This window comes from Pseudopodoces humilis, chromosome 5 (assembly GCF_049639895.1).
Source record: "Pseudopodoces humilis isolate 2021_Gansu_Grassland_sample_001 chromosome 5, ASM4963989v1, whole genome shotgun sequence".
NCBI classification, from domain to species: Eukaryota; Metazoa; Chordata; class Aves; order Passeriformes; family Paridae; genus Pseudopodoces; species Pseudopodoces humilis.
This window is the reverse complement of record NC_142204.1, coordinates 8,677,699-8,701,825: the sequence shown is the minus strand read 5'-3', so window position 1 is coordinate 8,701,825 and position 24,127 is coordinate 8,677,699. Positions and strand designations below refer to the sequence as shown.

Here is a 24,127-nt window from a genome sequence, read left to right as displayed (position 1 = left end):
TTTAAGGTCTATTACAATACCTATAAAGCCTTTCCAGCTGGAAAGTCTCCCAGCAGCTGGGAAAGTCTCCTGTCCGTGTTAAAGACACACCCTCAGAACTACATCCTCAGTAGACCGTGGGGTGCTCTCCTGAAAATGAAATTCATTTTGTTGCTCTGCCACCCCTCCTTGCCTTTCTTGTTCCAATTCTGGTTCTCACTAAACTCCTGCACAGATGGATTCAGCCCACCAACCTACCAGAAAACTACCTGTGGTGGTGCATATTTCTGGGAGTTACTTTGTTTCTCTGTGACATGTTTTTCCCCTCCCCTCCCTGTCCCTGAAACATTATCCCATTGGTTGGTGTTGTATGTCCCCCCGCCCCTCTCCCGAGGTTTGAAAAAGTCCGGGAAGGAGAAACCCAGTCTCTTCTCCCCCTGGAAGCCAGCCAGAATAAACATCCTCTGATACCCCGGAGGGAGAAGCAGCACCTTTTGGTCTTTTCTTGGTCTCGAAGGACCTCCCTGACCCCTCCATTCAACAGAGCTAGCGTGGATTACCTCGGGGGGCAAAGGGAGGATCTCTTCAGGTGGCGACCAACGTAGGGGCTTTGAATACCCTCCGGATGGCTGGAAAACACCCCACGGGTGTTTTAACAAGCCTAGGTACCGTCACCTACCCCGCAGTCTTTACTGACAGGGGTCGAGTTGGTAGCTCGGTGAGTACACGAGTCAACTCGGACCGAGAACCTTTTTTTTTCTTTTCTTCGAACACCGCGCATCCTTCAGGAAACAGGTATGGGGGGGGGGTGTGGGGGGGTGCGGGAGATCCGGCGGTTGTTGTGGGGTTTTGCGAGGCATGGTGGTGTGGTGTGGTGCCGGTGCCAGAGCCTCTCCCCGGTATCGGGACCAGGGGAGTCCACGTGGCACTACACGTGGTGTGTGGGGGGTGCACCGGCAGCGCGTCCCGGGCTCCGTGGTGGTTTTTAAACCCTGACCGCAGTTTGGATCTTTTCTGCTTTTTCGGAGGTAAAAAAGGTTAGACCAGCCTGTGTAGTAAAGCCTTAAGATTGGCTATGGGTTCTCTTTTGTCTACACAGGAAAGGAATAAATATTCCCTTATTAAGAATATTTTAAAGGCTGGAAATATCAATTTCTCAAAAAATAAGCTGAGGAAATTAGTAAAATGGGTTTTTTTGCATTTTCCGGATTTGAATGTTGATTCCCCGCCTGACTGGGAAAAGGTTGGACAAGCCCTTACTATGCAAGTTGAATTGGGGGACAGCACACTGTTATTAACAAAAAACAAATTTGTTATTATTAGCAAATACCTCCCACTGTTTCCTTTTAATTCGGAAAGCCATTCTACAGAGGCAAAAGCCTCCGGCTTGCTCTTCCCCCCCACTTCCCTCAGCCCCCCCGTTAGAAGGTTTGTCCCAGGCATTACAGGCAGACAAAAACTGCCCGTACCCTTCCCTCCCCGCAGAAAACCCCAAAAAACATAGCTTAAAATCCTCCCTGCAAGGAGGGGAGGGCTCGGCTGAACTTACTCAAGAACATGTGCAGAGCCAAAATGGCGCTGGCCACGTGTTACCCAGCCACATGGTGAATCCCCCTGTGTATCCCCTTTCTCCTACCCATAATCCCTCCCACCCACCGGTTCCCGCACCCAACCCTTATCATAACCCCTTTGTACCCCCTGATGTTCCACCCTGCACCACCCCCCAGCCCTGCTTGGCCCCACCCTATGACCCTGCCCCCCGAGGCTGTAACCCTATCCCCTATCCCTCCGGCCCCTGTCCCGCAGGGAGGGAGAGAGTTACACCCCTTGCTCCTGCAGAGGGGCAGGGGGAGGGGTGTCCCGGCCCTGCCCCCCGATGGGGGGGTGCGAGCCTCCCGGGCCCGGCATGGGAGGGCGTGGGCTCTCTCCTGGCTCCTGCAGGGGTGGGGCTGAGTCTCTCCACAGGCCTGATGAGGGAATGGGACCCCCGGGGCCCGGCGTGGGGGTGTGCGGAACCCCAGGACCCGGCGTGGGGGGGGCCCCCCCCCCCCCCAGCTCCTGTGGGGGCGGAGCTGTGTCTCTCCACAGGTGTGGGGAAGGAACAAGCACCCCGGAGCCAGGCAGGGGCGGGGCTGAGGGCGGAGATGGGGCGGGAGCCAGGGGCGGGGCTGGGCCGAGTGGGGGGTGAGGGGCGGAGCCCCTCCCAGTTCCCACGGTCCGGGGGGCGGGCCCGGGAGTGAGCAGGGAGGTGAGGTTGCCTCCCCACATTCCAAAGGCAGGTGTGGTTGTGCTGCTGCAATCTGCCTTGATGGCCCCGGGGGACGCCCCAGGGGATGGAAGGGTGGATCCTCTCAGCCTGCTACCCCTGTAGAGCCACGTGGTGCCCCTGGGGGATGGGGAAATACGAGCCTTCCCGATACCCGGGCAGGACAAGCCTCTCCTCCCTGCCGGTTCAATACAACTCCCGGGAATGGAGAACAAAATGATTGTGACTCAGCTTTTTTCCCTACTGCTGCTCCGGTAACTTTTACTGGAACAAGACCACAGAATCGTACTTACAAGCCGTTTTCATACCAAGACAAAAAGGAAATTTGCAAAGTACAAAGAGAATTTGGTCGTAATAGTGAAATATTTAAAAGCATTGTTAAAACAACATTAACCTCAAATGATTTAGTTCCTACAGATATTAAAGATCTTTTGGTGTTTGCTTACACCATCTGAATTTGAATTATGGGAAAACACATGGAAACGATTTCTAAAGAACATACTGGTGGAATTATTAAAAACTAATCACCAATATGTAGACTTATTAAATAATCCTATTACTTTAGAGCATTTATGTGGTGAAGGAGTATGGGAAAAACCTGAGGACCAAACTAGGGCATTGCCAAAGGCTGTGATAGATAAAATCACTACAGCTGCAGAAAAGGCTTTCACCCAGCTACCTACAGCTGACGCTAAGGGCAGTTATATTAATGTAAAACAAATGCCTTCAGAATGCTTCCTGCAATTCTTAGACCGATTAAGAGAACAAGTCTCCCGTCAGGTAGAAGACCCTGTGGTACAGGCAGAGTTAGTCAAGGAACTTGCTCAGAGAAATGCTAATGAATCTTGCTGTAGAATTATTCTAGGTTTGCCATTGGACCCTCCTCCTACACTCGCACAGATGTCAGCAGCCTGTGCAAGGAAAGCAGAGATGTTTTTGCAGGAAAAGAGACCTCCCTGGATCACCCCAAGACCTGTTGCTGCAGTTTTATCTGAGACAAGGAGTGAACAGATGATGTCTGACCAGCAACAGCGAATTTGTTTTCACTGCAGAAAACCGGGACATTTTGCTAAAAACTGTCCTTTAAAACAACAGAAACACACAGATACCAGCTTGCCAAAAAACTTAAGCCTCAGCGCTTATCCACTCAGCGTGCAGACATAAATGAAGTGGAAACAAATCTCTGTCCTTTAATAAAAAGGGGGGAGGGGGGTGAAAAACTGCAAAAATATAATTGTGAAAAACATTTGCCTAATAAGGTCTGGCAACCGCAAAAGCGATTCAGACTTGTAACTGCTAAAGCTTTTTGTTTCAGATCTGACCGCTGGACTGTCGTGGGAGTAGATTTGCAGGATAATTCACAAGACCTGGCTGGACTGGATAGTAGGTATTTTGTTATTGGAGACACAGCACACACACCAATAGAGATTGAGGTGGCTCCCATGACAATCACGGGAGACCTGACACACTTCATTCTCTTAGCTAGGTGCCCCCAACCACCTCTCTATATAGATAAAGGGCAGGTAATAGCCCAGGTAATCCCTGTTCCAACAGAAGTCCCAGTAATGACAAAGCACCGGGAGTCTACTGGGCAGAAGTAGTGGGTGAAGACAAGCCCATTATGGGATGCAATTTAACACATAAATCAGAACATCTCCATGTAGAAGGGTTAATTGACACTGGGGCAGACGTGACCATCATACCGGAAAAGGTGTAGCCCTCACATTGGGAACTACAACCGGTGGCAGGGAAAATACAGGGTGTTGGAGGGATGAAACTGGCAAAAATTGCTAAAGATATCATCCAGATCGAAGGTCCGGACGGTAGGATAGCTAGTGTCCGACCTTTTTTTATTGACTACAAGTGCCCCTTGTGGGGGAGAGATACCATGTCGCAGTAGGGGGTAAAACTAACTATTCCTGAGACACCTCAGGATTTTTGATAGAGGTCACTGTAGAGCGTCCGGTCCAAAAATTATCTTGGCTAGATAATGATCCAATTTGGGTGAACCAGTGGCCTCTCAGCAAACAAAAACTTGGGGCGCTAGAAAAATTAGTGGAAGAAGAATTGGCTAAAGGACACATAGTAGAAACAACCAGCCCTTGGAATTCCCCGGTGTTTGTAATAAAAAAGCCAGGGAAAGATAAATGGCATCTCCTTAAAGATTTAAGAGAAATAAACAAAAAAATACAAGACATGGGATCTCTCCAACCAGGAATGCCATCTCCAACCATGCTACCACAAGATTGGCTACTAGCAGTACTGGATATTAAAGATTTTTTTTTTCAGATTCCCCTGCATCCAGCTGATGCACCAAGGTTTGCCTTTTCCATTCCTACCATTAACAGGGAAGCTCCAATGAAACGGTACCACTGGACAGTATTACCTCAGGGGATGAAAGCCAGCCCCTTCATCTGCCAGTGGTATGTGGGGTCATTGCTGTCCTCAGTGCGTGCTGAAAAGAGAGAGGCTATCATTTTGCATTACATGGACGACATTTTAATATGCTGTCCCAATAACAACATACTGAAAGACACCCTTGACCTAGTGGTTAAAGTTTTAACCTCTGCTGGATTCCAGTTGCAGGAAGACAAAGTTCAAAGGATTTCACCTTGGAAATACCTGGGCCTCGAAATTACTGCACGGACTGCTGTTCCACAAAAATTGGAAATTATTTGTAATCCTAAAACTCTAGCAGATCTTCATTCTCTATGCGGGTCACTAAACTGGGTCAGACCCTGGCTAGGTCTCACAAATGAGGACCTGAGCCCCCTACTCAATTTATTGAAAGGGGAGAGAGAATTACTGTCTCCCAGGGAGCTGACTCCAGAAGCAAAAACTGTAATTGAAAAGGCACAAAAGGCTTTGACAGAAAGACAGGCACACCGCTTCAAACCTGAGCTGCCTTTCAAATTTATTGTCCTGGGGAAATTGCCACACCTACATGGGTTAATATTCCAGTGGGCTGAGGGGCAGAGGGACCCACTCTTAATAATAGAATGGATTTTTCTCTCCCATCAAAGACCCAAAACTATCACCAAGCCACAAGAGCTGATGGCTCAGCTGATTCAAAAGGCCAGGGTAAGGCTGCGGGAACTGGCAGGTTGTGATTTTATGTGTATTCACCTCCCAGTCAGGCTCTCCGGAGAAGGCAAAAACTCCCCTGAGAGACTGACCAAAGAGATGTTTGAGCATCTGCTGCAGAGCAATGCTAACCTCCAGTTAGCTCTGGACAGCTATAGTGGGCAAATTTCAGTTCATGCACCATCACACAAATTGTTTCATGAGGAATTCCATCTCATTCCTCGTGAGAAAAGGAGCCGGAGGCCACTCAAAGCTCTCACAGTGTTCACTGATGCATCTGGGACATCCCACAAGTCGGTGATGACTTGGAGAAATCCACAGACTCAGCTTTGGGAAGCTGATGTTGAGTTTGTAGAAGGGTCACCCCAGATAGCTGAACTGGCTGCGGTCGTGAGAGCCTTTGAGAAATTTTCAGAACCAATTAATTTAGTTACTGACTCAGCCTACGTAGCAGGAGTGGTGTCCAGAGCGGAACAGGCAGTTCTCAAGGACATTGAGAACGAGCATCTCTTTAGATTGCTTTCAAAACTGATTTATTTGGTTTCAAATCGAGAACAACCTTTCTATGTGATGCACATAAGATCGCACACCCCGTTGCCAGGTGAAATCGCTGAGGGGAACCGGAAGGCGGATTCCCTTGCTGCCCCAGCTGAAAAGGTACGTCTCCCAGATGTTTTTCAACAGGCAAAGATAAGTCACCAGCAATACCATCAAAATGTACCAGGACTGATTCGTCAGTTCCAGCTTGTTGTAGTTGATAGCCTGAAATGTATCTTTTCCCATCTTTTAGTTGTGATTCCCCCCCAGCTTCTCTTTCTCCTGTTTACCTGGCGTCAAGTTACCATGGTTACTGAAGTTTCTCTCCTCAGCCCCACGGCGAGAGGCCGGGTAGAGTAAAGAGAGGACCCCGCTGGCATTTCCAGCTGCTTGAAGTTTCTTTAGCCCAGGAAAGCACGGGGTTGGGAGAAGAGAACTCTTCTTTCCTACACGGAAGTTTGTAACTTTTTCCTGTCCCAGAATGCCTCTAAACTATGGAAGCTGAGAGGGCATGCTTACCTTGCCTTCCCTTTCTTTCCCCCCTGTGTTGCCAGGAAACCAAGCCCCCCCTCTCTCCCCCTCTGCCCCTCTGTATAGAATACTCCCACACCTTTGTGGGCATTTGAAGAAGTTGGTGTCTGTTATTTTTTATCTTGGCGTGTGTAACCTTGATTTGTAGAAAGTTTGTAAAATGTACTAACTGAGAAAATAATTGGTTCCCTCTCTGATGTTCCCTCCCTCCGAGAAACCCTGTTAAAAGAGACCCCCCCAGACCCCAAATCCTTGGTCTCTCATCCTTTGGATTCCCCTTCACAGAAATAAACTGTGGAATGCAAACCAGAGAGAGAGTCCCCCCCTGATTTCTTTACTCGCTCTATAGACTTGGATTCTTGAAGAAAATCAGTGAACCCCACAAACATATGCTGGCTCGAAACTCGAGTGAAGAGAAATCTCATCACTGAGATAGCCGGGCCACACTCGAGAAGATCGAGTCAGATGACGCCCAGAACGTGAGGCTGGCCTGTCCCTCAACAAAGGGGACAGAAGAACCATGGAAGGTGAGATTCTGACCACCGCTGGGACGACATCTACCCCAGAAGCGTCTCTTCGCTGTTCTAAGTGGAAGACGTGTTGGGGAGAAAAGCAAGAACCCCTGTGCACCGAGGGGCTGCTTTTGAGAGCGAGACAACGGCAGGAGCATTCAGAAGACTGAATTCCCCAAAGGGGGGAAGTGGTGAAGAGGGAGTGGGTGAGAGAAGAGTCCCATCCCAGGTGAAACTTCTGGATGCAGAGCAGTTTGGAGCCGTTGGTGAAATAGCTGCGACGGACAGGTGAGATCACAGAGATGGGTGCAAGATTGTCTGTAGCACAAAGGGGGATTTTTAATCAAGTGATTGGCATTTTGCAAATTGGAGAGAAACCGTTTTCTAAGAAAAAAGTGAAAAAATTAGTGAATTGGGTTTTTTTAAATTTTCCTCAAGTGTCTCCTGCAGATGTAACTTCTGTTTCCTTTTGGAACAGAGTGGGGACAAAATTGACTGAATCTGTGAATGCTGGAGATAGTTCAGCAGAGAAAGTAATCCATTTGTTTGTTTTGGTTAGACTAACCCTTATTGAAAAAGAAAAAAAAAGGTTATCCAATCCTAACCCTGATAACCCTGTTTCTTTACCTCAACCCTGTTACCCTAAGCTGGGGGAGTCCTCTCAGCACCCCTGTTCCAGGAGCTCTGGCCAAGCTGTTGGAAACCTTTTCCTAAAACCCATCCCAGCTCCCTCTCCTACCCCTCTTTACCCTCAATATCCCTCTCCTTTTGTTCCTGGTGGTCTTTTGGGTACACAAAATGGAGGAGACCACATGGTGAGCCTCCCCCCAAGTGTTACACAAAGGGCCCAGGAACTTCAAAATGGTGGCGAGCACATGGTCAACCCCCAGGTTGCTTCTTCTTCCCACAATCCCTTTGTTGCCCCTCCCCCCCTCAACCCTTTCCTCCCTCAAGACCTCCCCCCTCCTGGTCCTCCAGACCCTCCCTCCTCTGCCTCCGCCCCACCCCTCAGGGGTGTCTCCCTCCCAAGGCACCCCGCCTCTGACCCCTCCTACCCCCCCTGCAACCCCGCCTGCCCTCTCTCTGCTGCTGGCTCCCAGGTCACTCCCTCCAGCTCACACAGTGTGGAGAAGGGAGGGGGTGAAGGGACAAACCAGGAACAGAGGCCTGCCTTCTTTGCAGCACCTGTAACTTATGGGAGGGGAGGAACATTACCAGAATGGAATGCAATGTCATTTCGATTGAAAATGGAATTATGCAAAGCAGCAAAAGAGTTTGGAAAGGAAAGCCAATTTTTTAAAAGTCTTTTAAAGGCAACCCTCTCCTCCAACCAATTGGTCCCCCATGATTTGAAGGATTTGTTTTCCTGCCTTCTATCCCCAGGAGAATATTTGCTCTGGGAAGGGGCTTGGAAAAGATCGTTGAAAACCCTTTTGGGAGAATTACTGAGCAGTGATTTTGAAGCTTTAGATGAAACGGGTAAAATAATTACCATGAATCATTTATGTGGTGAAGGTGATTGGAGCGAACCTATTGACCAAGCCCAAAATTTGCCAAAAGGAGTTAGAGAGAAAATAAAGAAGGCTGCAGAGAAAGCATTTTTCAATATTCCTCTTTCTGAATCTGTTGTTCCCTATGCTCAAGTTAAACAATGTTCTGATGAAAGATTTGTAGATTTTGTGAATAGATTAAAGGTACAGATTGAAAGACAAGTGCAGAATACCACCCTGCACTCTGACTTGCTGTTGGAAATGGCTCGAGTGAATGCGAATGAAGCCTGCAAAGCACTGATTCGGGTGCTGCCGAAAGATCCACCACCGACCTTGACAACTTTGATCGAGATGTGTACGGATGTAATCAGCACTTCAATGCCAAGGACTGAGGATTCCCAAAGAACCCCAGGAAGGATTGCAGCCACAACTGTACCTACTCTGCCATCACCAGCAAAGCCGAAGGGAGCGTTCACCTGTCATCGGTGTGGACAGCCAGGACATTTTGCAAAGTTCTGCCAAGTGCCATATCCTAACAAGCAAGGGCAGGGAAACTTGGAAAAGGGAGGGGGTCCTCAGAACCAAAAAAACTAGATACGCAGCGCGAGTCTATTCCGCGCAGAGACACAAGTAGAATAGAAGTCGCAGGGGGAGGGAAAATTGAATGTGATAACACTCTTAAATGTGACGTTTCTCACAGGTCTGACTTCTGCCACCGAAATAACACCAATGGTTGTGAGGTTTGGAAGCCAAAATTACCTCTCAAATTGTTTACTGTGAAAGATCAATTTTTTAGGTCTCGCCACTGGACGGTTGTTTCCGTTGACCCGCTGAGGGAAAAACTGACCCCCGACTTGAATTGTAAGTTTCTTGTTATTGGGGACACAAAAAACACACCCCCAGAGATTGAAATTTCTCCTGTCACTCTTTCAGCTGACTTGGATGCACTCATCCTTTTGGCACGGTGCATCAACCCACCATTCTACCTGGCACAAGGGCAGGTAATTGCTCAAGCTATTCCCATTCCATCAGGGATCCCAGTAGATGATGTAGCACCTCAGATCTACTGGGCTCAAGCAGTAGGAGAAAACAAACCCATCATCTCATGCCATTTGAAAAAAGGTAGTGAAGGCATGGGAATGACAGGCATGATAGACACAGGAGCAGATGTGACTGTCATCCCTGAAAGGAGATGGCCACCACAATGGGAACTGCAACCGATGGTTAGCCACATCCAAGGTATAGGGGGAGCCCAATTGGCCAAGATATCAAAGGAACCCATTCAGATTAGAGGACCTGATGGGCAAATAGCATCTATTCGCCCCATTGTCACTGATTTCCAGGTTCCCCTGTGGGGAAGAGATGTCATGTCCCAATGGGGAGTCCGCATTGAAATTCCGAAAACACCTCGGGGTTTTTGATTGCGGCCACTGAGAAGCGCCAGACCCAGAAACTAGAATGGACCACAGATTCCCCAATTTGGATACCCCAGTGGCCGCTGAGTAAAGAGAAATTAAAGGCGCTAAACGAGTTAGTAGATGAGCAATTAGCCCAAGGCAATATTGAACCTACTTTTAGCCCTTGGAACTCCCCTGTGTTTGTCATTAAAAAGCCAGGGAAAGACAAGTGGAGATTAGTTCATGATCTGAGAGAAATTAACAAAGTCATTGTAGACATGGGACCTCTTCAACCAGGGATGCCGTCTCCTGCCATGCTTCCTCAAAATTGGGAATTGGCTGTGATTGACATCAAAGATTGCTTTTTCAAAATTCCTCTAGACCCTATCGATGCCCCCAGGTTTGCTTTTTCTGTGCCTTCCCTCAACAGAGAAGCCCCAATGAGAAGGTTTCATTGGAAATCCCTCCCCCAAGGGATGAAAAATTCACCTGTGATTTGCCAATGGTATGTTGCTGCCTTGTTATCCCCTGTGCGAGCTGAGGTGGGGGAAGCCATTATCCTGCATTATATGGATGATGTGCTAGTGTGTGCCCCCCAAGAAAAATTGCTCCAGTCCACACTGGACCGGGTGACCGAAGTTTTAACAACTGCAGGACTCACCCTTCAGGAAGAAAAAGTACAAAAGATGCCTCCTTGGAAATACCTAGGTCTGGAAATCACTGCAAAAACAATTGTTCCTCAAAAATTAGCTTTTAACAGCAATCCCAAAACCTTAGCCGACTTGCACTCTCTGTGTGGAACATTGAATTGGGTTAAGCCTTGGCTAGGCATTGCCACTGATGACCTAGCCCCTCTTTTCAATTTATTGAAAGGGGGAGATGAGCTGAGTGCTCCAAGGACTCTGACTCCAGAAGCCAGGGATGCTTTAGAGAAGGTAAGCAGCATGATGGAGAAGAGACAGGCACATAGATGCCATCCAGAGCTGCCTTTCAAATTTATTGTAATGGGGAAATTGCCACACCTTCAGGGGTTGATTTTTCAGTGGGACAAGGACCAGAAAGACCATTTGATAATCATTGAGTGGGTCTTTCTCAGTCACCATCGGTCCAAAAATATTACAAGGCCACAGGAATTGATGGCCCAGCTGGTTGGAAAGGCCAGGCTGAGAATGAGAGAACTTGCTGGCTGTGATTTTTCATGTATACATTTGCCCCTAAGCCTCTCTGAGGAAGAAACCTCCTCAGTGAAGATGACCAGGGAAATGTTTGAGCACCTCTTGAGGAATCAAGAGACCCTGCAAATTGCTCTGGAGAATTTTACTGGGCAGATTTCAGTTCATGCCCCTGCACACAAATTGTTTAATTCAAAATTCAATTTGGTACCAAAAGATAAGAGGAGTCAGAAGCCCCTTGAAGCTTTGACTGTTTTTACTGATGCTTCTGGAGCATCCCGAAGGTCAGTAATGACCTGGAAGGATCCTCAGACGCAGCAGTGGGAAACAGATGTTGATTATGTAGAAGGATCCCCTCAAATTGCTGAGTTAGCAGCAGTGGTTAGAGCATTTGAGAGGTTTTCAGAACCATTCAATTTGGTCACTGATTCAGCTTATGTAGCAGGAGTAGTTTCCAGAGCAGAAAATGCAGTCCTCAAGGAGATCTCAAACAGAACTTTGTTTGAATTGCTCTCAAAATTAATTTATGCAGTTTCCCATCGAGAACATCCCTATTTTGTTATGCATACCCGGTCGCACATGGAATTACCTGGTTTCATAGCAGAAGGGAATGACAGAGCTGATTCCCTGGCTGCTGCCCCTGTTGGACTGGCCAGACTCCCTGACCTGTTTCAACAGGCAAAATTAAGCCATGAAATGTTTCATCAGAATGTACCAGGTTTGATTCGACAGTTTAATCTGAAACGAGATCAAGCCAAAGCCATTGTGGCCACATGTCCCCACTGTCAGCGCACAGCTCTGCCATCCCTGGGTGCTGGAGTCAATCCAAGGGGACTGAAAAGCTGTGAAGTATGGCAAACTGATGTAACACACATCCCTGAATTTGGACAGGTAAAATATGTACATGTATCCATTGATACCTTCTCGGGAGCAATTTTTGCCTCAGCCCATGCAGGAGAAAAAGGTGTGCATGCCACAAAGCACCTGTTGCAAGCTTTTTCTGTACTAGGAATCCCTAAAGAAATTAAAACAGATAATGGACCAGCATATATTTCCAAAGTGTTTAAGGAATTTTTGCAGGAATGGGGAGTGAGACACAAGACAGGAATCCCCCACTCTCCAACAGGTCAAGCAATAGTAGAGAGAGCACACCAGTCACTCAAAAGAGTTTTGAAAAATCAATGGAAAAAACAAAGTAAAGTTAACACCACAGGAAAGATTATGCAAAGCCCTGTTCACTCTCAATTTTTTAAACTGTTCTATGGAAGATCAAAACCCCCCAGTGGTTAAGCATTTCTCCCCTCATGGCAAACACAAGCTCAAGGAACATCCACCAGTGCTGATGAGAGACCCTGAGAGTGGAAAAATTGAAGGTCCTTACAAATTAGTGACATGGGGAAGAGGATACGCTTGTGTATCAACACCCCTGGGTTTGCGGTGGGTCCCACAGAGGTGGGTAAAACCGTACATTGAAAAACATCCCACAAGACCCCCTGATATTTCAGTAGCAGAAGTTCAAAGAACAAACAGGTATTTGGGTGGAGAAGGAAATCCAGATTCTCCATTCTACCCTGACTTTCCGCTGTTGAATCTGTTTATTGATGAATTTAGCTAATGGTTTTTGTTCTTTGTTAACCTGTATTTTAGGAAGAAATCATCCCCAGCATGACAGTTTTGTGGATCATTTTCATCCTCCCTGTGCTGATGCCAGCCGCAGAAGCATGGGTTGTTCCACAGCCCAGAAAAAACGTATGGGTTACACTGGCAGAAACCCTCAAACAAGACCACATCTGTTTGTCTACAGCAGCAGCAGAAAATCCAATGTCAACATGCCTGGTGGGGATCCCAGCGAAGTTTGATGAACTACCATCCAATTTAAAAGCCCTATTTTACAAGGTTAATTCCCACCCCCCCAATTCCAAAGTTGAAGTTAGAAACAAGCAAAGTGGTCGACCTCTTGAATTCTTTTCCCCTGTAGATAATCCATTTACCCTCTGGCAAGGGTGGACTCAAGACCTGCCCATCTCCTCAGCAGAACCACAGGAGTTTGAAGTCCTGGGTTCATCCCCTGCCACTTATTGTGTGCATTTTAATTTTGACCCTCTGCACCCTAAAGGATACACGTTTCTCCGGCAGCACAAAAAAGAATTTCAAGCTGCCAGCTGGTGTAAATCCCTTGCTACCATTAATTCAGATTCCTCCCCTGTTAGACGCCCCCGAATCCTTGAGAAAGGCATGTTTTTTATTTGTGGTGATCGAGCTTGGGCTGGCATCCCCTCTTATCTGGTAGGAAGACCTTGTACCATTGGGAGACTTTCCTTATTTACTCCCAACAAAACCCATATTGCAAATTGGCAAAACAAAATTGTAAATTCGACCAGAATACAGAAACGCAGTGTTAGCGAATTTGACGAACATTGCAATGAAGAAATTATTCATTGGGCCAAAGGGAAAAGAGTTGCCGTCTCAGTGTTCTTACCCTGGGTAGCGGCAGCAAAAGCTTTAGGAGAATTAGGCCACCTTGAATGTTGGATAATGAAACAGGCCAATTTAACCTCTACTGCCATCAGTAATCTCCTAGCAGATGAAGAAATAACCAGGCGAGCCACCCTTCAGAACAGGGCGGCTATCGACTTTTTGCTGCTGCTGCACAATCATGATTGCTCAGAGTTTGAGGGACTGTGCTGTTTAAACCTAAGTTCAAGACGTGAGAATGTCCGTTCCATCCTGGACAAGATGCAAAAGCTAATAGGAAACATCAAGCAGCAATCTGAAGACTGGTTTACAAACATTTTCTCAGGATGGGGATTTTCGGGATGGCTGTCTTCTGTTTTCCGTACTGTTTTAGGGTTTTTTGCAATTGTTGTTGTTGTTTTGATTATGTTTTCTGTTTTGCAACGTTGGTGTGTTACCACCACCACCAAGTTAATTTCTCCTGCACCTCAGATAAATGCTGTGGAATTCCCAAATCCCAATACACCCCAAACCCCTTCCCCTTGGTTTGAAGAAGTAAAACCAAGTTCCCTTCCTTCTTTTGGAAAAAATTAGGGGGAGATGTTGTAGTTGATAGCCTGAAATGTATCTTTTCCCATCTTTTAGTTGTGATTCCCCCCCAGCTTCTCTTTCTCCTGTTTACCTGGCGTCAAGTTACCATGGTTACTGAAGTTTCTCTCCTCAGCCCCACGGCGAGAGGCCGGGTAGAGTAAAGAGAGGACCCCGCTGGCATTTCCAGCTGCTTGAAGTTTCTTTAGCCCAGGAAAGCACGGGGTTGGGAGAAGAGAACTCTTCTTTCCTACACGGAAGTTTGTAACTTTTTCCTGTCCCAGAATGCCTCTAAACTATGGAAGCTGAGAGGGCATGCTTACCTTGCCTTCCCTTTCTTTCCCCCCTGTGTTGCCAGGAAACCAAGCCCCCCCTCTCTCCCCCTCTGCCCCTCTGTATAGAATACTCCCACACCTTTGTGGGCATTTGAAGAAGTTGGTGTCTGTTATTTTTTATCTTGGCGTGTGTAACCTTGATTTGTAGAAAGTTTGTAAAATGTACTAACTGAGAAAATAATTGGTTCCCTCTCTGATGTTCCCTCCCTCCGAGAAACCCTGTTAAAAGAGACCCCCCCAGACCCCAAATCCTTGGTCTCTCATCCTTTGGATTCCCCTTCACAGAAATAAACTGTGGAATGCAAACCAGAGAGAGAGTCCCCCCCTGATTTCTTTACTCGCTCTATAGACTTGGATTCTTGAAGAAAATCAGTGAACCCCACAAACATATGCTGGCTCGAAACTCGAGTGAAGAGAAATCTCATCACTGAGATAGCCGGGCCACACTCGAGAAGATCGAGTCACCAGCTGACACGGGATCAGGCTAAAGCCGTCGTGGCTACCTGTCCCAATTGTCAGCTCCAGGCAGTGCCACCATTAGGCATTGGGGTTAATCCCCGAGGCCTTAAGAGCTGTGAGGTGTGGCAAACAGATATCACTCACATTCCCAGTTTTGGTCGCCTTAAGTATGTACATGTGAGTATTGATACATACTCAGGAGCAGTGTATGCCTCTGCTCATGCAGGAGAAAAGTCTGTGCATGCTAAACAACATTTAGTACAGGCCTTTTCCGTATTGGGAATCCCTAAAGAAATTAAAACAGATAATGGCCCAGTGTATCAATCCAAGGAGTTCCTGGAATTTGTCCAGCAGTGGGGAGTGGAACATAAAACTGGCATCCCCCACTCCCCCACAGGTCAGGCGGTAATCGAGCGTACACACCAGACGCTCAAACAAGTCCTAGCCAGGCAAGGTAGCGAGGCAGTGTGGATGTCTCCCCAACAGAAACTATGTAAAGCTCTGTTTACCATTAACTTCCTAAACTGCTCATTTGAAAACATGAATCCTCCTGTGACTCGGCATTTTAACAGTGGTGATCAGTTTAAATTGTCACAGCATCCACCGGTGTTAATCAGGGACCCTGAAACTTGGCAAACCAAGGGTCCCTATGAACTTGTCACCTGGGGGTGTGGCTACGTGTGTGTATCCACCCCTTCAGGCCCCCGATGGATTCCTCAGAAATGGGTAAAACCTTTTGTTCCAAAGAATCCAGCACTAGCAAGAAGAAAAGAGAAGCAAGTGGCTGTTGCTTCAAAGAGAAGATGCCGCTGAAGAGAGCAAGAAGAAACCTCTCTAGCCTCTGACCTGCATACTGTAACTGTGAATATGTTTTAAAAAATGTCTGTTTCCTTTTTTTTTTAGAAATAACCTACCTCTTACTCAAATCCATGATGAGCCTTAACCCTGCTGTCATCCTGCTCGCACTGAGCAGCCTGACAGCAGCCTGGATCGTCCCACAGCCACGCCAGAACATCTGGGTGACCCTGGCACAAACACTCCAACAGGAAAACATATGTCTATCTACTGCAGCAGCAAAAAATCCTATGTCTACCTGCCTGGTAGGAATTCCTTTGCAGCATGATGAATTCACACACAGCTTTAGTACACTGACACCTGAAGCAGATAATAAACTACACAGCACTCATGTAGAAGCATAGTTAAGCTAATCTCAGCTACCTCAGATGTCAACCATATAGAGTTGGCAGACCAGAGTAACCCTCACCAGCCTGCAAATGGGAATTGGTGGGCCACTTCAGGTCAGTAAGTCGTATAAGCTCGTTACCTTTCATTTAATTACATATATCAAAGTAGGGGCAGATGTGGTGGTGCATATTTCTGGGAGTTACTTTGTTTCTCTGTGACATGTTTTTCCCCCTCCCCTCCCTGTCCCTGAAACATTATCCCATTGGTTGGTGTTGTATGTCCCCCCGCCCCTCTCCCGAGGTTTGAAAAAGTCCGTGAAGGAGAAACCCAGTCTCTTCTCCCCCTGGAAGCCAGCCAGAATAAACGTCCTCTGATACCCCGGAGGGAGAAGCAGCACCTTTTGGTCTTTTCTTGGTCTTGAAGGACCTCCCTGACCCCTCCATTCAACAGAGCTAGCGTGGATTACTTCGGGGGGCAAAGGGAGGATCTCTTCAACTACCTACTTGTCACTCCTGGATTCTCCTCATTCTTCGGAACATAGCTGGCTCACAAGGGGGCCAACAAGCCTCAGAAGCAGCACAAAACACAAAGCCATAGGTATGTCCTCCCTCCTCGCAGCTGTTAGATTGACTCTCCTGTACTGGGGATGATCTGGAGACAGACAGACAGACATTCTTCCACAGTCTGGGACAGAGTCTGGCATACAAACTTATAAAAGCACCTCCCCGAGCACAGAATTCACTCTTAGCATCATCTTCCTGCACTGTGAGGGAAAGAAAAATACATCGTGTTATGGATACATACAGCATTGGAATACCACCAATGATTAGTACATGAGGACATACTAATACCAGATGCTCCTAATGCTAGAAAATATGCACAACAGCCAAATAGGACTAAAAACACTGAATAGTTACTCAGCTGCTGAGTTTAATATTAATATATATACACACACCCCTAAAGCTCACTTTCTCTTCATTGAAACAAGAACTTAGTTTGTGACACTGACAGCAATTAATTCTGCAGCTGTTAACAGAAAGTAGCTGTTCCAGACACTGTTTTCATATCAGGTCCTACACAAAAAACTCCACTTTTGCAGTGATTTTAGCACTGCTTTGTTAAACAACACAAAAACAGACTAAGAGGTAGATTTTGGTGAAGGCCACACTTTTTATTGAAGTTGTAGGGAAAGAATTTTGATTATCTGGGAACATGTACACACAGGAGTGATGACAGAAGAACCGTTTTTTGTTCTGAAATTATGAAGTATTTCTTGTTCTTACTAATATAAAAACATACCAGCATGTTGACTCCACAACTCCGCTCTAACAATACAGGTTTAAAAGCAGTAAAAAAAACTGTGGTAGTTCAGACACATATGCATCTCTTCCTGGATTGGAGAGGAAAACACAGGAAAACCAGCTCTCCAGAAACACAAGCAACAGCAACATGAACCTACCTCTTCAACTTCTTTAAAATTAAGGTATAAAACAATTTAGAACACATTAAAATTTTATAGTCCAGAGCTGTGACTTCTTAAGACTCTGAAAAAAATTCACTAGATTCTTAAATATTTTCATTCAAATGTGTAATTAATGAATGTGTGCTTTTTTTCCCCCTTCTTATGACTTCATTTAGGAGAGGAGGACAGCACCTGCAGCAGCAGTTAAATTAATTGTTTGATTCTAACAGCTTTCAGTAAAGGAGTGGAACATGCAACAAACCTGATTGTTCCTCCTTCCCAAGTTAAACTGCCTGCACTTATCAAAGACTCCAGCCAACACAAACACAACAGCTTTTAGTTCTCCTTGTCCCTGTGCCTTGAGGGCTGATGCACTGTTCTTTGCTCACACCAGGAGCTGAGTCAGTGCAAAGCTCTCAAGTGCACACAAGTCCAGTAAGGTCATTCACCAGTCTGCTCCCTCCACATCATGCTAACTGAGTATTCTGAACAAGACAGTGTGGTCTAGCAGGAAGTGATCAATGGAAAAGATTCCAGAGGGTCACAGATACCTGAGAGAATCCCATACCAAGAGGGTCAAATGTAAAGCTTTGCGCCTCCTTATACTGCTGCTGCAGCACTACAAGCCTGGTGGTAAGAGGCAGCTGAACACGTTATATTGTTTAACTAATTTGCAAAGTCTGAGCTCTAAACAATCCAATTCTTAAATCCTGTAACATTCTGAAAGAGAATGGCCCAATTTCCCACAAGTGCTCAGTATCCTGAAAGCTGTTTGATAACCACACAAACACCTTAGAGATGTTTGGATAGCTCAGGTTGCTTATAGCAACCTACGTATATGGTGAGGATGAGGAAAGGTAAGGATACACAACACACAAAGCACCTCACATCTATATTCCTAGAAGGCTCAGTACTGACACCTATTCCAGCCTAGGGGACCTCTTTTCTAGTTTAACTTGAGCCACTTTAGAAATAGTCTGCTCTGAGCTAGAATGCATGAACACAGAGCAAACACCACACAACTCCTATTCTTGTTATATGTTTTAAAATGATTTTTTCTTAAAACCCCTGTCACTTCTATGCTCTGCAGGAGCATTCATATAGGGGATGATGAGCATGATGATAATAGATGTTTCAGTATAGACAACCCATAGATTAGACACTATTAAAGATTTCCCATGCTTTTTGGTTTTTTTATGTTTCAGAAGATTCTTTGTTTCATTTCTAGGAGCAGTTTTTTCTAGAACTCTTCTATCACTACACTCATCATAGCTACATCTTTTCTGAGGTGCTTTCCAAGACTGCTCACCTTCAATTCACCAAATGCTACCAGTTGTTGCTTCTTGGCTACCGAGTGGTCTTTGTTGAAAGGCAGCTTTCACTGTTCTGCTGCCTATGTGATGTCTCTTTTTCTACAGAGAAAACTCTGCATTACTTGAAGTATAAAATTTAATGAAGCTTTAAAATAAGGACATACAGAGACTGAGGGTGAGGGGATGTACTCCTATTCATTGGCCACGCACAAAAACTACCAGAGGTCACAAAAGCTGAAGTTCTTTATTCAAACAGAAATTCCCATTGAAGCCAAATGAGGTTTTGTTGAATGAGGGCCACAGGAATAAGCCTGTAGTACACTCTGGACTAGGAGCAAGTCAAAGCAAATTATGCAACAGCTGTCAGGAATCTGTGTACAGGTCTGCAGAGCCACAGTGTAGGAGGAGCCCTGGTCCATCCTTAACCTTTGTCTATTTATGTCCCAGCACTGAGACCCCTTCCAACAAAACAAACCATGCTTTAATGTATTTTTATTAGAACAATTTATAGCAAACAGCTCTCTACTCCTCTTCCTCTCTCTCTCTCCTCCTTCCCATTGTTCCCTCTTCTTCCTCTTGCTGTGTTGTGCTGTTTGTGTGGAAAAAAAACGAGCTCCCGCCCTTGCCAAGAGTGACATCAACTCATTCTTATCCGGTGATGTCCAGCAGAATCTTCTTCTGATAAACATTTGGTCAGTGTCAGAGCCCCAAGGTTACTGGCTGCATTTGTTTTCATTGTTGTTTGTTTTCTGACACTTTGCTGCTTGATATACATTAAAATCTTCCCCCCCCAGCCCCATGTCTTTGACCTGGAGCCGAGTGAGGAGGTGAACAGGACATTCCTCACTGCTTACCCGGGTCTCCCACCACCCCCATCCCCTGAAACAAAAGTCTGTTTGTCTCTCTGTGAACAAGAAAAAGCTGATACTGCAGAGAAGGGGGGGGAAAACCCCAAAAAAGCAAAATAAAAAAAACAACCAAGCACAAACATATGCAAAAAAAATTAGGAGTGCAGACCTATGTCTTTTTAACCTTAGGTTTCTTCTTTTTATTTTTTTCCCCCCTTGTTTTTTTTCTACAGATTTTCTTATATCCTTTCCTACAATGCTCTAAAGTTAGTGAAGAGCCATAGCTGATTAATGGGCTAGTGTACCTTCCTCCCATCTGATGAAGAACCTCAGATGTTTTCCTCTTCTTCCCTCCCTCCTTTGTCCACCCTCTCCTCACAAGCCACCATCTTTCTGGAGAAAAGAGAAGCAAATGATCCTTTTCCGGGCATGTTCCCCATACCCCTTACCCAAGCTGACAATTATCTGAAGTATATCAACCTATGCCTTCAGACAATTAGTGCTGAATGAAATGCATTGCTGTCTGTCTGTGGGCAACATGGAGCAATGGATAATCTATTAATCAAGAAGCAAAGAAAATTTTGACAAAACCTAAATGGCTGAGTAAAGGTCAAGAGCCCTGAAATGTCTAGCAGTGAATAAAGACTGGAAACAGACACCTTTTACCCTGACTGGCTCTTACAATTCCATCACAGAGAAAGCACTCTACAAAAACTTCAACTTACAGGATAATGGGTATGTTGCAACTATAACTGCATTCCTCCCTACCCACATCATTGGCGAGCACCATTTGTACAGTTATCCAGAAGGAAAGGTCTGCTGTAAATGTAAGATATTCTGCTAGCACCAACCTACTGCCTCCCATTTTTCTAGGAAATCCTAAAATCTCCTCCAGTGTTCAGGAAAAGGCTGCAGCTGTTCTTAACTGCTCGCAAAAACAATGTTCTTTTAGCTTATATGTGACACAATGAACCAGAAATACCTTCAGAAAGAAAGCGAAGAGAAAAAATTTAGTTTTGAATATCACCATGAACATAGCCCAGCTGTATTAGAGCATTGGAAGTATTGAGAAAAACCAACACAGGAAATGATTCCCTGCCCTGCCACCATAACTTAGAAGCTCCTAGAAGGAAGAAAGGCAAGATGACAACACAGCTTCAAACAAAGCACAGGAATCCAGTGATAAGATAGGCCAGTCAACCTGTTCTTGGGTTCTCCAACCTTTCCAATTCTTAGTGGTGTCTTTAATATCACTTGCTCCTGCAAGTTCACAAATCCCAGTGGAACCTACTGCCACAGGGCTACCTGCGACATCCTCTTACATAACAGCAAGCTCTGTTCTTGTGTGGTTCCCCTTACTATTTTTTCTAGTTCATACAGAAAATGTTAACAAACAAGACAGTTCCTCCTCATCACGTAATTTTCTAAATTGCCTTGACTGCTTTCATGGAAGTAGGCAAGTAACAATCATAGTCAAGGTCAGGCAAGAAATATGTTCTCAGACCATGAGGAAGTAACATCCAGGCTCTCAAATTAACTTTGATCAACAAATGAGACTTTTTAATATCAATTTTCAGTGAGAAGGTTGCCATCTTTTAGAGAGTTGTTTTGGAAGATCAAGGTCTTATTTCCTCTTTTCATAAGTCCTTTTGAAATTGTAAAGTATTAGTAGCAGCTGAAAAATAAAGTCATTGAATACAAATTTTGCAAAGTAGTGTGCTTAATCTTATTGTGATCACCTCTCTCTTTCCAATAAGATAGCCAGCTTAAATAAATAGAAATTCTCCTCTTGCTTTGAAGGCCTGATAAACACTAGTGCAACAGATTGCTCTCAAGGTTATCCTATCCCTTTCTATGACTAGAAAAGCAGATGTACCAACACCTCACACAGAAACACTACAAATCTTTAACCAAACATGAATAATTATGCCATAAAAACCCTACACAAACGGAAACTATACATACCAGTCTTAACATACAATTTCAAAAAAAGACTGATTTTCCAGAATACTCAAAGAATATTTTTAGCACAAAATTGCTTACAAGCATTTGCATTGAAACATCTTAACACAGTATCAGAAACATATCTTAACACCATGTCCAGACAGAGCTTGAGAGGAAAAGGGTAGGAATGCTTTTGGAGGGATAGAAGCATATCCATTTAATGCTACCCCATCAGTGGCTGTTTTGCTTCCTAAAGATGAAACAAGCCCTAGCTGACAAGTAGGAATGCAGCTTCATAGGAAACCTGGGTACCAGGTCCCACCTGTGCTCATTTTAGGGTCGAGTTATTTTCTAGGCTATCTCCTTTATGGTGTTTGAAGCATTTGTAAGTATTTCCAGTATCCAGAAATAGGATGTTTCGTCACAAAAATACTGACAGGACCACAAATTCCCAAACTACCTTGACTATAATAACCATCTAATTTTAGTGGCATTTGGCCGACCGACACCTCCCTGGCTGGTTTGTTTCAACAGACAGATTGACTGCAGAAATTGCCAAAGCTGTCGTCCAGTACACCCCAATAAGGGAGGTGAGAGTTGCAATACAAGAATATCTATGCCTGTGAACAAATTAAACACATATTTTTCACAACAGGCATTTAAAAACATATAGCAGTGCTGTCTCAGGGGTTTAATTAGCTTGAAATGAACCCTGATAACAAGACATCTTATCAGAAGCTTTGCTTTCAACAAAACCAATTAATATCAATTGAAACAGAACCAGCTGAGATAAACATGTACATAGCATGCATAACCTTGAGGTCCACAATGCCTAATAATTAAGTACTGGATCATTTCCCATACTCAAGAGAGAAAAGTCTGTATAAATCAACAATAATCAAAGGAAAGTTGTTCTCCTATGGGGACAACAAGGGTTTGAATCCAGTACATTTATTTCAGCCAGTTGTCCCTGTGAAACAGAGCCATGGCACAGCTCAGGTTTTCTATGCAGCTTTCTGATCTCCAAACAAGATTGTAAACTTTTCCTTCCTAACATTTTGACTTGCTTTCCTCCAAAAATGACTCCACATTTCCAAAGTCTCTTATAGACAAAGGAAAAGCTAAGCCACAGCTCATTAGCAGAATTCCCACCCAAAACCATACTTACCCACCTCTTTTCCTCTCCCTGCTCTTTTGCAACCTTCTGTCTCTGCATTACTATTTCTTATTAGTCTCCTGTTTCAAGAAATATTTATCTAGACCTTTTAATCAGCAATGGTTCTATGGGTCCTTACTTACTGATACAGATTTTAACTTCATACAACCTCTAAATAGGCTGGAGAAAAGTGAGGCAGATTGAAAACTGGCTGAGCTGCCAGGCTGAAACAGCTGTTGTAAGTAGAATGAAGTCCAGCTGAAGGACAGTTGGTGGTATGACTCCAGACTACGATACTGGGGCCAACACTGTTTAACATGTTTATAAATGACCTAGATGAAGGGACAGAGCCCCCTCAGCATAATTTCAGATTATACAAAATAGCTGATAACACCTCTGCCATTCAGAGGCACCTTGACAGGCTAGCGAAATGTGCTGCTGGGAACTTCATGAAGTTCAGCAACACTAAATGCAGAGCCCTGCACAAGGGGAGGAGCCACTCTAAGCCCCAGCTCAGGCAAGAGGAGAAAGCAGCCTCACAGAGAAGGACTCACAGACAGATAACAAGTTGAACATGAGCCAACAGCAACCCTCTGCAGCAGAGGCAGCCAAGAGATCCCAGGCTGCACAGGGAAGAGCTGCCAGCAGATCGAGGGAGGCGGCCCTTCCATTCTGTCCAGCACAGCCCAGTGCTGTGTCCAGTGCTTGGCTTCCCATTAGAAGGTAGGCATGGACATGCTGGCAGTAAGTCCAGTAAAGTATCACAGAGATCATTAAGGGGCTACAAATCTGTACCACAAGGGGAGGCTGAGTGAGCTGGAAGCACCTGATGGGAGGCAGTAAAGGAGTCAGGATCTTCTCAAGTATGGAGTGAAAGGACAAGAGATAGTGGACAAAAACTGAAACACATAAACATAAGCTTCTTTTGTTGTTTTTTTTTATTATGAAGGCAATCCAACAGTGAAACGTGTACCCAAAGAAGCTGGGGAGTCTCCATTCCTGGCGATACTCAAAACACAACCAAATGGCGTCTTGGGCAATCCACTTTTGCTGACCTAGCTTTGTACAGGGAAATTGAAATAGGCTGTCTCCAGAGGCAGCAGCCAATTTCAGCAATTCTGAGCAATGGGCAAAGACAAATGTTAGGGTCTTTAAGGGCACCGATGACTTGTAAACAGTGCTTATGTAATTTCTTCTGCTCTTAAAGAACATCTTATAAAACTTGTCAGTGCATTAGCCCTTTGCAGTAAGATCATTCTGTATCATTCCAATAAAGAGCTACACAGAAATGCTACCACAACAGAACTTTTAACTTAACTTACACCGACCTCTAACTCAGTATTTGCATTCTGCCTCTTTTCTCCCACTTGATTAATGCAAACTGGTCAAGCGCAGCCTGGATTGGAGAAGCAGCA

At 45.3% G+C, this 24,127-nt stretch overlaps 2 protein-coding genes across 2 annotated transcripts in view; one reads left to right on the top strand and one right to left on the bottom strand.

The window, feature by feature from the left end:
• BORCS5 (BLOC-1 related complex subunit 5) overlaps positions 1 to 24,127 on the bottom strand; it is an 88,427-nt gene that overhangs the window by 41,226 nt on the left and 23,074 nt on the right. The gene's annotated exons all lie outside the window — the stretch shown is intronic.
• On the top strand, positions 7,990 to 14,722 carry LOC148184261 (uncharacterized). The gene is made up of 4 exons (XM_088055045.1): positions 7,990 to 8,986; positions 9,100 to 9,260; positions 9,333 to 9,400; positions 12,616 to 14,722. Exons 1-4 carry the CDS (start codon positions 8,139 to 8,141, stop codon positions 14,014 to 14,016), a joined length of 2,478 nt encoding a protein of 825 aa, XP_087911171.1. The 5' UTR covers positions 7,990 to 8,138; the 3' UTR covers positions 14,017 to 14,722.